Source organism: Arvicola amphibius, chromosome 14, assembly GCF_903992535.2.
Source record: "Arvicola amphibius chromosome 14, mArvAmp1.2, whole genome shotgun sequence".
NCBI lineage: Eukaryota > Metazoa > Chordata > Mammalia > Rodentia > Cricetidae > Arvicola > Arvicola amphibius.
The window spans coordinates 20030193-20046569 of NC_052060.1; the positions used below are offsets into that span (position 1 = coordinate 20030193).

Here is a 16377-nt window from a genome sequence, read left to right on the forward strand (position 1 = left end):
AGCTGAGCCAGCTTCTCGCATCCCACACGAAGACATCCAGGACACGAAGACATCCGGGACGCGCAGACAATGCGCAACATCCTTAAAACGACCTTCATCTGCGTTTCCAGCTCTCATTCTGAGAGAACAAATCCACATATGATCTTCACGGCAAAGCTGAGGAGTGATGGGAACAAACGCCAAGTGGTACCTCCCAGGAGAGAGAGATGAAGATGTGGTGGTTAGGTGAAGCCCACACCTCCTCAAATGGAGTGGATTAAAATTATAACGCTCCCGTGACTCTTTTTTTCCCAGTGGTGTTCAGGATGAGTTATCCTTTGGCTGAGATTTCTGCTGTCAGGTTTGCGACTTCTCTAAATGGAAACCGTCTATGTCTGCTCCTCCATAGAACCAGGATCGGCATAGCTCTGTACGTTAGTCTGATGTATTTGCTAATGAAGCTGTTTTCTCTTCTGACAGCACAGAACACACAGTGCAGACATTCAGTGAAACCCAGGCGACATATTGTGACCACTAGGAACGCCAAGGCCAGGCAGCTGAGGACCAGAGACATCAGCCCACATCATCATGGACGAAGCTGACTTTTCGGAAGACACGACCTATAGAGAACAGGAGGACTTGCCTTACGATGGGGACTTCTCTCAGATGAAGGTGTGCGGTGCTGACGACTTGCCCTCAGCAAACTACACCCTTGCTGTCTCAGAAGAAGTTGTTCTGTCTGGAAAAGGCCCCGAGGAAAAGGCCGCATGCTGTGAGGTGTACGGGAACACAGCTGTGGCCGTGACTTGGGATAAGATCGCTGAAAATGCTGTCCCCGACAGGCACGATAAAGATAAGCAGTGCTTGGCTTCTTGTGTTCTGGCTAATGAAAGCGATCACTCAAAGTCACGCCCTTCGGATATTTTACTCCATCATCTCTCCAGGGAGCAGTTCTTAAGGGGACAAGGCACTGGCTGCGACCCTCTCCCAGAGACCTCAACTGCCGACAGCCTCGATGATGCAGCTATTCTGACAGATGTCATCTCACGTTATGCGAAGAGTTATTGCCCCAAAGATCATATCCCAGCATTCGCTGACCGACCCAGTCCCAAAAGTGGTGTGGAAAATAGCAATAAGCCCAGTCGTTCTCCAGACACAGCGGGAGGAAGAACCTCTCCCTTAGAAAAGCCAGTGGCTGCTGGGCAGAGCAACCACCAAGATCCAAGCTTTCTAAGCAGACCTAAAGGCCCAGGTGATAAACATAAAAACTGCCAAGGGCAGATACCCCAGAGACAGCTGACTGAAAAAGCAAGTTCAGGCAGCTGGTTCAAATACAGCCAAGGTCAAGTGCATTACCAGCTTCCAGATTTTTCTAAAGTTTCTCCCAAAGCGAAAATCCCTAGAAATACGGTAACTAATAAACCACTTACAATAGCTAACCAGGCCAGCTTTTCTCCTAGGTTGAGAAATAAATCAACAATTGTGCAAGATAATTTAGGAACCATGTCTGGGCCAAATTGTGTTGGAAAACAGCAACCAGAGCAAAAATGGAAATTTACTGAACCTTCGCCACGAACCCAGGTAAATGAGAATGGTCCCTATCAAAACTGATCCAGGGTGGCCATCCCAGGTAGATGTCCCAGGGTGGCCATCTCCAGGTGGTCATCCCAGGCTGGACTTGTACATAGAGCTTAGTTGCTGCAGTTCTGAGGTTTCATTGGGCCTCTGAGTTATCTGGGACAAATGAGCAGGGCTCTCAGAAGCTCAGTGGTGACCTCATGGAAAGAATCAGAAGCTGGATTCATAAAAATATAGAGGAAGATGAAATTCAAATTCCTCAAAGCCTTCCCAATGTCATCTTTCTTTCTTTTTTCCTTTGTTGCTATTATTAGTATTTGTTGTCAAGGGTTTTTTTTTTTTTTTTTTTTTTTTGTATTTTGGGTTTTTGGTTTACTTGAGGCAGAGACCCTCTATGGTCCTGGCTATTCTGGAGATCAAAATGTAGACCAGGTTGGCTCTGAACTTACAGATATCCTCTTGTCTTTGCCTCTAGAGTGCTGGGATTAAAGGTACGTGCCACCATGCCCAGCCTCCATTATATTTCTTCATCTAAAACTTGAAAACAATTTCATTGCTTGAAAGTTGTGTACATACATATAAATAAAATCCACCCTAATTTCATTTCTTAGTTCTTCCCTTATATTCCCCACTATGTTCCCTTTTCAATGTTAAATTTTATTATTGCATATGTATAGGTGTTGACTGCATGTATGTATATACACCACTTGCGTGTCTAGTGCCTGCAGAGTGCACTGGATCTTCTGGAACTAGAGTTGCAGATGGTTGTGAGACATGATGTAGTTGCTGGGAATTGAACCTGGGTCCTCTGGAAGAGCAGCCAGCGCTCCAACCACTGCGCCATCTCTCCAGCCCTTATTTAGACTTCTAAACTTAGTCCTTCCCTGAGAGACGTGACCACGAGCTGGCTCTTCTCAGGCCCCAAGTTCTCCAAATTCCTTTTTCACAGGGAACTTCTCTGTTTTGTTTGTTTATTTGTTTGTTTTTTAAAACAGTGTCTCATGTAGCCCAGGCTGGCATTGAACCTCTGATCTTCCTGTCTCAACCACCCAATATTGGGATTACAGGAGTGAACCACCACACACGTCTTAGACTGTACTAACGTGATTTACCAAAGAATATCCGTTTACACAGCTTCCTTCGAGTCTCCCTCAAGCCATGTCGGTCCGAGATCTACCCACGACTCTCACTTGCTGCTGCTTTATCACCGTTCACAGAGGTCACTGCAGGAAACACAAGGCCTCAGTCATGCAGATACAGAATGCATTTTGAGCTTGCCCACCCCCACTCACTTCTCTTTCTACCCACTCTTCCTTCCCATTGCCCCCCCAGACTACTCCACTTCTCCTTTCTGTCATCTGTATTTGCATGATCTTCTGTATTTGTATAAAATCTAGAGCCCACAACTGAGAGGAAACAGGCAATATGTGTCCTTCGGAGACTGAGCTTGCTTGATATTATTTCTGGTTACATCCATCTTCCTGCAAATGACGTAACTTATCCTTCTTTATGGCTGAAAGTCCATCTTCTATGTGAGGAGTGTTTTCTTCATTAATTCCTGTTGCTGGACGCTAGTTCCGTGACCTAGCCATTGCGAACAGAATAGCAATAAGCATCGATAAGCGAGTATTCTATGAGACACTGGCTAGGAGTTTTGAGGTGAATTCGTACCAGGATGGTATGGCAGGGTTGGATGGGAATTCTGTTCTCAGTTCATCTCAGCTGCTTTGGATCATAATAGCCTGGAGGGATCCGTTTCTTCCGGAAGATCTACAAATTCTGAAGGACCTTATCTTCAGATTTCCATTGTTATTAAAGTCAAATGAAATAAAGCTAAGATTTTTAATACTATAATTCAAATATTTTATTAATGCCTATTTACTATAAAATTTGGTTAATAGCTAATCTATACTATTTTTCCTTTTCCTTAACCTGTCTTCTCATCTCTACCTAATTTCCCTTCTTGATGAGGTTCAGGATCTCACTGATTATTTAAAGTTAATAGGTAAATTCATCTTTTAAAAAACTGACAGGAAAAATTTTAATTCTTCCTTCCTGGATCATCTTCCTTTTAAGCCTTGTATGAAGGACTTAAAATAGAAACTTCTTCTGAATAGAGACGCACCATCGGCCTCGCTCTGTAACACCCTCCATTACACCCCACATCTCTCATCCAAACACCCTTCCAGTTCAGCTGAACACCCTGAAGGTTTGTGCAGATACCCGCTTCTATCCAGCACCACACACACACACACCACACATGCACATGTGTGCACGCACGCACACACACACGCACACACATACGTACACACACACACAATACGTACACGCACACACACGTGCGCACATACATACACACGCACGCACACGCACACACACACGCGCACACACACACACCTGGAGCCAGCAGCCCATCTGGCCTGACTGGGCTGTTTTCTGTCTTAGAGAAACCTACATTCCTGTTATATTGGGAAGCCTTGGGGCTCTGTCTTTACACAGAGAGCATTCACGCATGGCCAGTTCTTAGTGGCCTGCGGTTTGTGGGGTCAGGATAGTTGTTCACTCATCTCTCCTCAGCAAGGCTTGAATGTCAGTGAGCTTGACTGGGCTGGTTTTCCCCCCATCAGTCCTAACAGCTTCAATTGGAGAACTGGGGCTAGCAGTTTTCTTTACTGGATATATCCATAATGGTCAGAGTCAACTTTGAACAGTCATTTATCTCTCTGGCATATATATGTTTCTCAAGATCCTAAAGACGAGTTAATCAAGCGTTTAAACCCCTGTACAGTCAGCCTGCAGCAATAGGCACCACCACCATCTTGGCATGTTTAACATTCAGTGCGTGTTGTACGATTCCTAGAGTCTGGCTGTCGGGCTTGGTGTTAACAAGAGCATCAGCGTCAGACCTGTGACAAGACTGACAGGGGTCCTTGCCCCTGTGGAGCCTACGTCTATGTCTACGGGAAGTGTTGGAGTATTTTACATGCTAGAGTCAAACACATGAATGTCAACCGAATGTGTACCCCCATTAATCCGGATAGCAGACCCCACTCTACCACCAAGAAGTTTGAGGCTTACGAGCGATTGCCTATGTCACCCAGTCACAGTGTCATGGTGAAATTCAGCCTCCACATGGCGATCACAGCCGGGATCATAGCACTGTGCTGCCCCCTCAAGGACCAGGATGCAAGGCATTCTGAACAACGGTGTCATTGGTCATCCCCACAGCCGATGCCTTCTTCCTCTTTAATTTTGCAGGTGGAGCCCGCCATCCACACCCGCCAAGAAGCCCTCACAGGTAGTGTCTTGAACTATTATTTCAAGAAGCATTTTTATTTATTTATATTTTTTTAAATATTTATTTATTATGTATACAATATTCTGTCTGTGTGCATACCTGCAGACCCCATTACAGATGTTGTGAGCCACCATGTGGTTGCTGGGAATTGAACTCAGGACCTTTGGAAGAGCAGGCAGTGCTCTTAACCTCTGAGCCATCTCTCCAGCCCTCAAGAAGCATTTTTAAACCTTAAAAATATGGTGCTCACTGTTACAGACTCCTAGTGGCAATATTTAGTAAACCTGTGGTAAACTGAAATGAACAGTAGCCAAACCTAGCCTTTTCTGCGTAGGAGTTGAATCTGAGAAACATCACTGGACGCTGACACCAACCACTCAGAAAGAGCCTCCCCCAAATTCTTACATATTTCAAAAGATCTCCCAAGGAAAACAGATGTGCCAGAAACTGAAAGAACAGACTGACCTACTGAAGACTAAGGTAACTTATTCAGAATGCATGTGTGCGCTTACGCATGCTAGGTCAGAGTACAACTTGCAGGAGCTGATTCTCCCTGTCCACTCTGTGGGTTCCGGGGACCAAACTCAGGTTGTCAGGTTTAGCTGAAATTACCTGTGCTCACTGAGACATCTCACTAGCCCCAAACACCTTCAGAGTTTGTCCATAGCAATAGAAACAATGAACATCAAACAGAATAAGCCATGCTGTGAATGAAATATTGAATTTTTTTTTAAACTGCAGGTACAAGAATTTTCCAAAAGAGTAAAACAGGACTCTTTCTGCCATTTGCAAGACATAAGACTGGTAATGAACCTTATCCAGATTTTTTTCATCTTTATTTGGGAATGGTGGTGGGTACATGCGGAGGCTTCCCCAGTCCTGCATCGTCTGTACAGCGGTAGGAGGAGGAAGAGAGAAGGAAAATGAACCATCTTAGCTTCTGGAGATACATGGCCTAGAGTTCTATTTCTCTGTGTATTTATCCTTCTTTTCTTCCTAAGGAAGCTATGCTTCTCTCACTAGTGACCTTGTGATAAACCTGAGGCCATGGAATGTTCCAGAGGGGACTATGAACCTCACTATAAAGGGTGAACCTGCCCATTGTGGTCGGGCCCTAGTAAATTCTCATTGTGAAAGTAGCTGGTATCTGGCAACGCGACATGTAAGCCTCTGAAAACACTTGGACGTGAAACTCAACGCAGGACTTTCAGATCAGGACCTTCGACACGCTTCCATACCCTTGCCTGTCATCACAGCCCATCAAATGACTAATATGTGGGGTCGCCGCGGCAGCTTTGCTGTCGTAGGGAATGGAGGTGTAGCGAGGGGGGCAGAGCACAGGAGCCCACGATGTGGAAGATGGAGTTTAGGCCCCCGGGTGAGCACCAGGAACAGCCAGCAGACCTAATGTAGGCATGAGCAAGCTTCAGGACAAACTTCTGCAGAAACCACACGCTAGGGCCAAACCCAGGAAGGGATCCGTGATTGTTTAATCAACATATTAATAACTGATCCATTCATTCATTCATCATTCACTCATCACCGTCATTAACTGCTCTGTCATTCAGAAAACACTTATCAAGCACTTTTTTTTTAAATGTCCCAAGCACTAGGGAGTTAGAGAAACACCTCCTTTGCTAGTATCTTTTATTCTACTAGGGACAGTTTGGTGGAGAGATCGTGAAATGCAGTTTGAGGGCTGTGACAGCATCGTATTGCAGCCTAGCGGAAGTTCGTCCTTTGCCATCGAGGGGAGACACTCGGTGGTCCACAAAGGGACTGCTCCTTTGGGGATTACAAGAGGAACAGAGTGGCAGAGTGGCAGAACAGGGAACGAGAACGGCAAATGGAATACCGCACGCAACTGGTGTGAGCTCAGAGTGCACGGGAAGACTAGTGGGACAGATGAGGACCGTATCATGAAAGGAGCGTGGATTGCGTCCTGACTTTGATTGATGATGGAGTGCTGGAGAAGGCATTGACATCAGGGCATAGCAGGCACCACGGGGGTGAGACTGTAGGGAGGGGCTGGTCAGGAAAGCCAACACTGGGCAACTTAGAAGGGTCTGAACCGAGGCTGGCAATGAGGATGAAGAGTGGGTGGCAGATTTAAAGGGTGGGGTGGGGAATCAAGAAAAAGAAGAAATATGGATAGTTAGCGAGCCCTGGTTTAGACAACCGAAGTCAGAAATCAAAGTGGAAGGGTGTGGCAAGCAGGTCAGGAATCAAGATCGAGTGTAACTTAGGAGGTTTGTGGTCCCCTTAAGGACTCTCAAGTGAGGAGACTCAGCGGCGCGAAGGCAGAGCAATAGATCCGACCCTCAGTGGTACCTGGACCGGAAGAGATGCTTTGGCGGAATAGTTGAAGTTACAGCATGGGTGAGATGCCCCCAGCCAGCGAAGAGTCATGGGGTACTAAGTGGAAAGGGCCGAGGACAGAGTTCCAAGTGACCAGGCTTCTTAGTAGGACATGGTGCAAGGCATTTGGAGTTTGAGTGTATGATTTTAGACATATTGTAGCATGTCCTTACTCTCAGCAAATTAAATGAGAAAAACCATGCCGTCTTCTGGAATACGATTTAAATACCAAAATCCTTTTGATCTTTTAGACCGAGCCTTGTTATATAGATAGCCCCAATTAACCTAGAACTCACTGTGTAGACCAGGCAGGTACTCCTTGAACTTGAGATGCTTCTGCTGTCTCTGACTCCCACACACAAAGACTCATGGGTACGCACCACTATGCCCTGCATCTCTTCCCTTCATACCCTCTTTATTTTCACTACCTCACCCCCTCCCACAGCTTACGCTGCTGGTTTCCTCTCTCAGAGTGTCTAGTGGGGCTAGCCCTCACTTTTTGCCTGTGGCTGTCAGTGTCTGTTTATCTCCTGGACACTGATGTGCACTGTGAACTCTATCTTACCCCACGTTGATACTCTCCCCTCAGAGTTGTTAGCCTCCCCTGATTCCTCACCTTGGTCAGAGCTGTCCCATCCCTTCCACCTCCCAGGGACGTCTGTGAGACTCACAGTATCAGTCACTTCCTGGCAGGGACCAGATGGGGTAACTGAGGAGAGCGTATAAAAGCTTTGCTTTACAACAGCCTGGGCAAGGCTAAGGGAAGCCCGTGAAGGATATGGGGAACTACTTCACCCCCAGGCCTGAAGGAGCAGAGGAAATGCATGCCCTGGGGCCAAAGGGAGCAGATGCAGTTGTAGGAGTAGCTGAGATATTCCGTGGCTTTTGGTAGAAAGAGACAGCCAATCTGTATGTGATGGCGCAACAATGGGAGAAATCGGGGCTCCCATCTCACCTTTAGCCAACTCCTTTCTCCTGCTGCTGTCTTCCTTTGGCTAAAATCCACAGAAGCCAGGGCAGAGGGCCCTGATAATGCAGTGGAGCCGGGGGAGGGGGGACAGCCTCCTGCAGAGAAAGGCAGACAGTGGCTGGAGGAAGAAGGGAAAACAACCACCAGGTCAGCCATCTGTACACTCAATAGTCAATAGTTTCCAGGGTCATGTTTATTCATTTTCAGCATTTTTTTTTTATAAGACAGGGTCTCATATAGCTCGGGCTGGCTTGAAACTTGCTGCACAAACCAAGCTGGCCTCGAACTCACAGAGATCCATCTGCTTCTGCCTCCAAAGCCCTGGTGCATGCCCCCCATGCTTAGTCATTTCTATCTGGATGGGAATGAGCACCAACAGCGGCTACAGTCTATGGGGGTGTGCACAGATGGGACCGACTTAAGGTAGTTTGACTTCACGGGTTTCCAACTCTCCGTGACGTAAACACGATACCCATTCCGCAGATGGCTTCGATTGCGGGTGACCCGCCATAGATCCCGAGACAGGGAAAACGCTGAAGCTTAAAGTCAGACAAAGGCCTTTGTTGTCACATTAGACCCTTGGATTCACCCTCCTATTGAACTTTCCACTTTTTCTGTGGAGTCATTCTCTTCTCTCTCTGCTCTAAATAATTTTAAAACTCATTCCAGAACTCCAGGCTAGGCTTGTTTTCACTAATTTCCTGGTATGAGTTGAAAGACTCCATTGAGTAGACTTAATATCTGTCAAGTTCAGCACTTTCCACTCATAGCATTTTAACAGGGCCTCTGGATGCAGAAATATTTTAACGATTGATGTTTGGAAACAGCGTCCTGAGGTATTTTTCCCTGAGGCACAATTTTACTTTTTAGAAAAATAAATGAAAGCTGTCTACCTTATGTCAATGCTGTGTAATTAGCCAGCGGCGATGGGTTCAATACTGGTTTTCTCCCGAGAGGCTTGTTTTTTATTTTTGTTCCTGGAGGGGATATTTGCCACATGTTTCTGCTTTTACAAGGAAATTGATAGAGTACGTGCATTTGTTTCCCAAGGAATCTCTCATTTTGGCAGCCATTTTCAAGACAGGCCTCTGTCCACATTGAGACCAAAGTTATACAATGTTTATTTATATCCTAGCTACAACCACACTGCGTCTGGTATGAATATAAATCAAAAGGATTTGAACTGCAATTATATCCCATATATGGGAGAAGTTCTCTACACTGGGAAAAGGGAGGCACCCAGCCTTTCCCTACACTTATTTGAAGCCACATCAGGACAACCAAGGGCCGATAGCTCAAACTGGGCTCTCAGCCTCATGTGGGCTAACACGGCAATGGGTAGCACCCCATGCAATGCCAGGAGCTTCAGCCTCAAGTGGGCTAACAAGGCAATGGGTAGCACCCCATGCAACGTCAGGATCTTGCAGAATGCAGAACCTTAGCAGAGGTCCACCCAATAGCTAATATAGATAATGTCTCTCCACAGGGGCAAGAATTTGGCAAATTTGTTGCGTACTTGCTTGCTTCTTCAGCAGCTGTGCTGTTATTAAAACCGTATTAGCTTTGGAAGCCAGGTGTGGTGCTGCCTGCCTGTGATCTCAGCACTCAAGAGGTGGAAATGAGAGGATCAGGAGTTCAAAGCCAGCTTTGGCTACATAGCGAGTTCAAGGCTAGGCGGGGTTATGTACATCCTATCTCAAAATCAAAATCAAAATAAAGCTGTACAGTTGCACACACCCACATCTCCTGGGAGGTGGAGACGAAAGGGTTAGCAGTTCAAGGTCATTCTCAACTATTCTGTGCATTCCAGGCCAGCCTGGGCTACTTGAGGTTCCATCCAAGTCAAGAAGTGGATAAATAGATTTTAAACACAGGATGTATCTCAGTGACAGTGTCCTTAACTAGCAACACACATACACACTAATATGCAAAAATAATTTTGGATCTGACATCTTGCTCATGAGGATAAATCCTATAGGTATTTGTTTTTTATACTTTTTTTTTTTTTTTGGTTTTTCGAGACAGGGTTTCCCTGTAGTTTCTAGAGCCTGTCCTGGAACTAGCTCTTGTAGACCAGGCTGGCCTCGAACTCAGAGATCCGCCTGCCTCTGCCTCCCGAGTGCTGGGATTAAAGGCGTGCGCCACCACTGCCCGGCTTGTTTTTTATACTTTAATGGAAGAATCTGTAATCAAGAAATTAGCTTGCCCCCTTCAATCCCTTCCCCCTGATATTTCCAGAATACAATCTTACTTTCCATTTTACAGAAAAGATCATAAATTCCCCCCAAATATCCTTCCTATACTCCGTCTTTTTTTTCTTCGGTTACCATCTGTTGCCTCCAGGCATGTCCTTGAGCCCACATTATACCACCTGGCAGGCTTGCTCTCAGCTAACTTTTCCTTCCCACTGGATCTTGAATTGGGGCCTTGTGTACGCTAGGCCTGGTGATCTGAATGGGAATGTCCCCTGTAGGCTCATGGAGCTGAACACTTGGTTCCCCAATGATAACTCTGTCTGTGGAGATTAAGGAGGTGCAGCTTTGTTGGAGGAAGCACGTCACTGGAAGCAGGTTTTGAGAGAGTTTAAAGACTTGAGTCATTTCCCGGTCACTTTTTTGTTGTTGTTGCTTCATGCTTGCATTTGAAGATGTGAGCTCTCAGTGCCAGCTGCCATGCTTGCTGCTGTGATGGACTCTGTCACTCTGGAACTGTTAGCCCAAATAAGTCCTTCCTCCTGTTAGTCGTCTTGGTCATAGTGTTTTATCTTAGCATCAGAAAAGTCACTGATAGCCTAGGCAAGCACTCAGCTTCTGACCTGTGTCTCCAGCCCTCACTTCTTTGTCTTAAGGTATGGTCTCTCCTTTCCTTGTCCCCAATTTCTATGAGTTTAATTGCATGAGTGTGCGTGTACACATGTGCGCGTGTGCACATGTGCATGTACATGTGCTTCTGTATGAATGTATACATGAATGTCATGCTATGCATGTGGAGATCAGAGGACAACTTTTGGGTGTTGATTCTCTCCTTCCTCATGCTTCCTCAACTGTCCAGGCCAGTTGGTCAGAAGGCTCTTTTTTTTTTTTTTTTTTTTTTTTTTTTTTTTTTTTTTTTTGGTTTTTCAGGACAGGGTTTCTCTGTAGCTTTGGAGCTCTTGTAGACCAGGCTGGCCTTGAACTCACAGAGATCCACCTGCCTCTGCCTCCCGAGTGCTGGGATTAAAGGTCTGTGACACCACCGCCCGGCAGGTCTGAAGGTTCTAGATGATTCTTCTGTCCCCCCCCCATCCCTTGCCACCACAGGTGTTTTGAGGTTACAGCTGTGTGCCCAGCATGCGTCTGACATTTCCAATGATGTCTCAGGTCGAGCTCGCAGAACAAGTGCTTTCACCTACTGAGCCATCTTACCAGCCCTGATTCCACCCCCCCCCCCATTTTTAAAATTCCCTATTTAATCTGAAGCTATTTAGGCGAGTGTTGGAGAAAGTGTGTTCTTATATAAATATGTACATATATTCATAACAAGTTTGTTGGAATGGGTGCAGCTTTTTATTTCCCCTCCTATAAATTCACTTGACAACTATTTCCTCAGAATCAGGGTGAGAGTTGGGGCAGGGATGTGGCTCACTGAGAAAGCACTGGCTTCTCATGCTCCCTTAGGTTTGATCCTAGTGCAAAACTGAGGTCCCTTTCCACAGCTCTGCAGAAAGACCTAGCTTCTCACCTAGCTTGTGAGAAACGGGGATCTTCTCTAGCAGCTGGCCAGACAGCTCAGCAGGTAAAGGCTTACGTTGTCAAGCCTGGTGACCTGGGTTTCTATCTGAGACTCACAGATAGGAGAGAGATAAGTCCACTCCTTGGACCTCCACCCAAGTGCTGTGGCCCACTTGCACAGAGACATAGAAACACACACATACCGAGTAATGATCATAGAAGAAAAGCAAACGTGGGTGGCCTTGGCACCATCAAGTCCAGAGAAGCAAGGCTAATCCTGCCAGGGTAGAGTAGGAATGTTAGAAGCTGTGATGAGGACTGGAGCCTGGACTGCTGGACTGCTCCAAAAGGATGCTACTCGGGGCAGATGTGCATTTCCCTTCCTGCCTGAAGACAGACAACTTGAATAACATGGCCCAGGGTCCTCTTTATGAGCTGTTGTCCCTAGCCTGATACAGCCCAGAAGACGCCGGTTTATCAGTCTCTACTCAAGAAGTGGACGGTGTAATCTTCAACTTGGAGGTGCTGCTTGAGGACATGAAGGGGAGAGCTGATTCATGCCAGTGCGCTTGGCCCCTCTCCTCCCCGGCGCTCTCCAGTCATCCTGGATGTGGCATGTTCAACCTCTGATGAGCTAACACAACAGCCTGACGTGGCGCCAGGAGAAACGCCGTTTACGTACATGTAGGCTCCCAATTCATGGGCTTGCTGGATTCTGTTTTAATCCTTGACTTGCCAAAGCCTCATGAGTCATTTTGTTTAAAATGGAGCCAGCTTTTCATGATTGGAAGCTATTTCAAGTGTTCATGTTTGAGACACTATTACTTTAGGATTCAACGCCTCTCTTGAAAATGACAAGCCACTAACTCTTCTGGGAATAAAAAAAAAACTTCTGTGGATCATGCCTGGATAAAGTTTTTATTCCTCCTCATAATTTTATGCTGCCTCTTTAAATATTTTTACTTATGTGCACACGTCTGTGTGTGAGTATATATACCCAAGTGTAGGCACTGGGGGAGGTCAGAGGCATAGGATCACTTTGAAACTAGAGTTAAGATGAGGCAGCTGGTGTGGGTGCTGGGCATTGATCCTAGGTTCTCTGGAAGAGCAGCAAGTGCTCTTAACTGCTGAACCTTCTCTCTAGTTCCCTATAGTTTCTCTTTAAATGAGAAAACAAAACAAAAACAAAAGAGAAACCAAGTTCAGTAAACTAATGATTTCCTCTAAGTCCTCTTCTGTATTCTCTCTTACAAATTAAAATCTTTCAGATTAGCTATTCATGCAGCCTGGGAATCAACACCCCCCCCCCCCCCCCCCCCCCCCCCGTGGCTTCCTATGCCTTTCGGTTTTCAGTGTTTGCCCCACAGGCTCTTTAGCAGCTGAGTGTCCTCCCAGCCCTTGTGTTTAATTTTTTTTTATGACCAGGTCTTGCTATGTGGTCCAGGCTACCCTAGAACTTGTCACAAAGACCAGGCTAGCCTCAAACTTGCCGTGCTGCTCCTGCCTCTGCCTCCCAGAGTGCGGGGATTGCGTGTGTCAGCCACCACACCCGACTCAACCTTTTGTTTCCGTGGCCTCGATTTTCAGAACAATTCAGACGACATCAAAATTCTGAGAAACTGAGTCACCTAAATAATCGCCTTCCATAGACTCTTTGATTTCATGCAAGCATTGAAGACCCAGCCTGAAGCAGATATTCAAAATCTGAATGAAGCGTTTGTCAGCTAAAGCCAAGATATTATTTATATAAGTGCAAACTCTTCCAAAGATGTGTGTCTGCCTCCTCCAGGCACCTGCGTCCTGGCCACCTCTCACTCATTCAAGGCCAGCTTTAGAGGCATCATCTGTATTCTGTGCGTCATACTGCCCCCCACACCCCTTCCCAAGCAGGATTCCTTGCTCCAGCCTTTGTGCAATCTTAGCCTGAGTCTGACTTGTTTTGTGCCCTGGCACCCTAAATATCTGACACGGAGTGGGGGTTCCATATCGGAAGCCCAGAGCCCTTTGGATTTAACAACAGTCTCAGTGCTGCCCAGCAATCCACTGCTGGTGGCATGGTACCCCGCTGAGGCTGAACCTGAGTTAGCAGTGGGTGGAGCCTGAGTAAGCCCAGCCATGGCCCAACAAGTCTGCATTTGCTCTTTATTTGGTCCTAAGTTCACAGCCATGGTTAATGAAGTGACAGCATCTGTACACTCCAAGTAGTCCTGAGAGAGTCTACTTAGAGGACCATTCCGTCGGTAACTCATTCATTCTTACGGCAGTTATTGGGAAACTCCAGACGCTTTTCTAGGAATATAGTATAGAACAGAAAATCACCTGCCACGGATGCGCTTACGCCTCTCTGAGGAAGAGTCGTACTTCGCAAATTGAATCAGAATGATTACAGAATGATAAGAGAGCTTTGAGGGGTAATAAAACATTCTGCGTGACTCCGAAACCAGGCCACCTCGGTTCGAATATGGATTCTGTCATTTATCAGATTTGTGATCTTGGGACAGTTATGCAACCTCTCCGGGCTTCAGTTCCCTCCTCTGGAAAATGGGCATAACAGTGTCTGTTTGGCAGGGTGGTTAGCACGTTTAGATGAGTTAATGTATGTAAGGTACTTAAAACAGGGCAGGGAGCAGAGTCAGCCTATGGCCTGGGTGTTGGCCTGCCAGGCCTATTAAATAATGGGAATGACCGAAGTGAAGCGTGAGAGGCCAGCATCCCAAGGGACGGATGGTGGCCAGGGGCATTTGAACTAAGTCCTAACATGAGATCCCAGCGAGGTGAAGAGACTGGAGCAAAGGACAGGAGGTACAGGCACCTCGGGATGTCTGGGTGCTGAGCTGACTGAGTCACTTCCTATAGCCTGCAGTCCTAATGGCTCCTTCTGTGTGTGTTCCTGCAGATGACCAAGGAGCACGCTGGCTGTCTTCCGGGATCCCGGAGCTCACGGAGAAGTGAGGTGACAGAACTGCCAAGGGCAGGGCCACAGGAGGTCACCTCCAAGGAGCTCAGAGAGCTGGCCCCAAAGATGTGAGTCCTCTCCCGGATGCCTCTCCACCACCCGGTATCAAGTCAGAAGTGGGTGGGTTGGGGGCTCTGCCTGCATCCAGCCACACAGCCCAGGGGCAGAGAGCAAGGGCCCCACACAGCAAAGAATGATACAAGTTGAGTAGCTGCAGGAAGGACATCCACAGAACATTGTCCCATAGGTGGCTCCTTCTACAGGCTCAGGAGCACTGAGCTAAATTCCCACGGGCCCTTCACCAGCTGGAGAAGGAAGTTCAGAAATTAACGTGAAGGTGCACACTGCCTCTTCTTCCTTTTTATTTAGAAAGCAAACATCAACAAACCTACTTACCTAAGGAGACCAAGTATGGCTACAGCTGCCTGGGACTAAACGGATCGAACGGCCACCAGGCTGCTCTGATCCTATGAGCATCACCCGGTTCCGCGCTGCTCACCCTGTTGGCTCCTTAGTTAAAATTCCTGTTGCCAGGCCTGTGGTACAAACCTGCGATTCTAACTACTCACCTGCCCAGGTTGCTGAGTGAGTTCTGGGCTAGGGCAGCTTCATGAGCTGCCTCAAACTTTTAAATGTTTGGTCGGGCGGTGGTGGCGCACGCCTTTAATCCCAGCACTCGGGAGGCAGAGGCAGGCGGATCTCTGTGAGTTCGAGACCAGCCTGGTCTACAAGAGCTAGTTCCAGGACAGGCTCCAAAGCCGCAGAGAAACCCTGTCTCGAAAAACCAAACCAACGACAACAACAAACAAACCTTTAAATGTTTGGAAAAGACTGGGGATGTGGTTCAGGAGGCGAGTACAGGTTTAGGATGCACAGAGCCCAAACTTCCAAATTCTGAAACCCTGTTGTCGAATCTGATGGACCTTGGGATTGTTAAGATGAGCTGGCTCACGTGCTTTTCCCTCTCCTTCTTCCTTCACGCTCCTCTTTATCCCTTTCCCTTTCTCTCTCTCCCATCTCTTCCTTTCCTTGTCCCCAGGGCCCCAGCATCCTCAACCCACTTAGCAACGAGCTCTACCTCAGCTCCAGGCTCTGTACCTCCTGGGCAGCCTGATGTTAGAGCTAGTGACGCTGCTGGAGTTAGTGCTTCCCACCTTTCCGGTCCTGGAGAGACTTGGGATACCTGGACCTAGATCAGGGCTTCTCTGTACCTAGGAGTCATCCTTGCATCTTACTGAAAGGTAGGCATTGGCTCAGTTGGCCTGATATGAGCCGGTGCTTCTGGAGTTAGAGCAAGCTCCAGCGGGTACCAGCGGTGCCAGTTCCCATCTGGAAGTGAGCATTTGAGGAACCAGGATCTAGAGATTATTTCACTGTGGACGAGTGGGAAATACTTGGATTAAATATTCCAGATCTATATCATGATTGGGTTTCTATTTTCGTGATAAAGACCATGACCAGAAGCAATGTGTGTGTGTGAGGAGGAGGACGGAGTTTGTTTGACCTCACAGGACACGGTCCATTATTG

The 16377-nt window shown here is 47.0% G+C and overlaps 1 protein-coding gene across 3 annotated transcripts in view; it reads left to right on the top strand.

Annotated features, from left to right (window-relative positions):
- Window positions 1–567: 567 nt before the first annotated feature.
- Window positions 568–16377, top strand: part of Aknad1 (AKNA domain containing 1) — a 34817-nt gene continuing 19007 nt past the window's right edge. For all 3 annotated transcript variants that reach the window (XR_005283149.1, XM_038311777.1, XM_038311778.1), the window contains exons 1-5: window positions 568–1560; window positions 4816–4855; window positions 5190–5335; window positions 5597–5659; window positions 14790–14917. Coding sequence is in view for 2 of the 3 variants with exons in the window: in XM_038311777.1 (XP_038167705.1) it covers window positions 568–1560; window positions 4816–4855; window positions 5190–5335; window positions 5597–5659; window positions 14790–14917 (1370 nt within the window). In the remaining variant the exon portion in view is untranslated. The remainder of the gene's footprint in view (window positions 1561–4815; window positions 4856–5189; window positions 5336–5596; window positions 5660–14789; window positions 14918–16377) is intronic.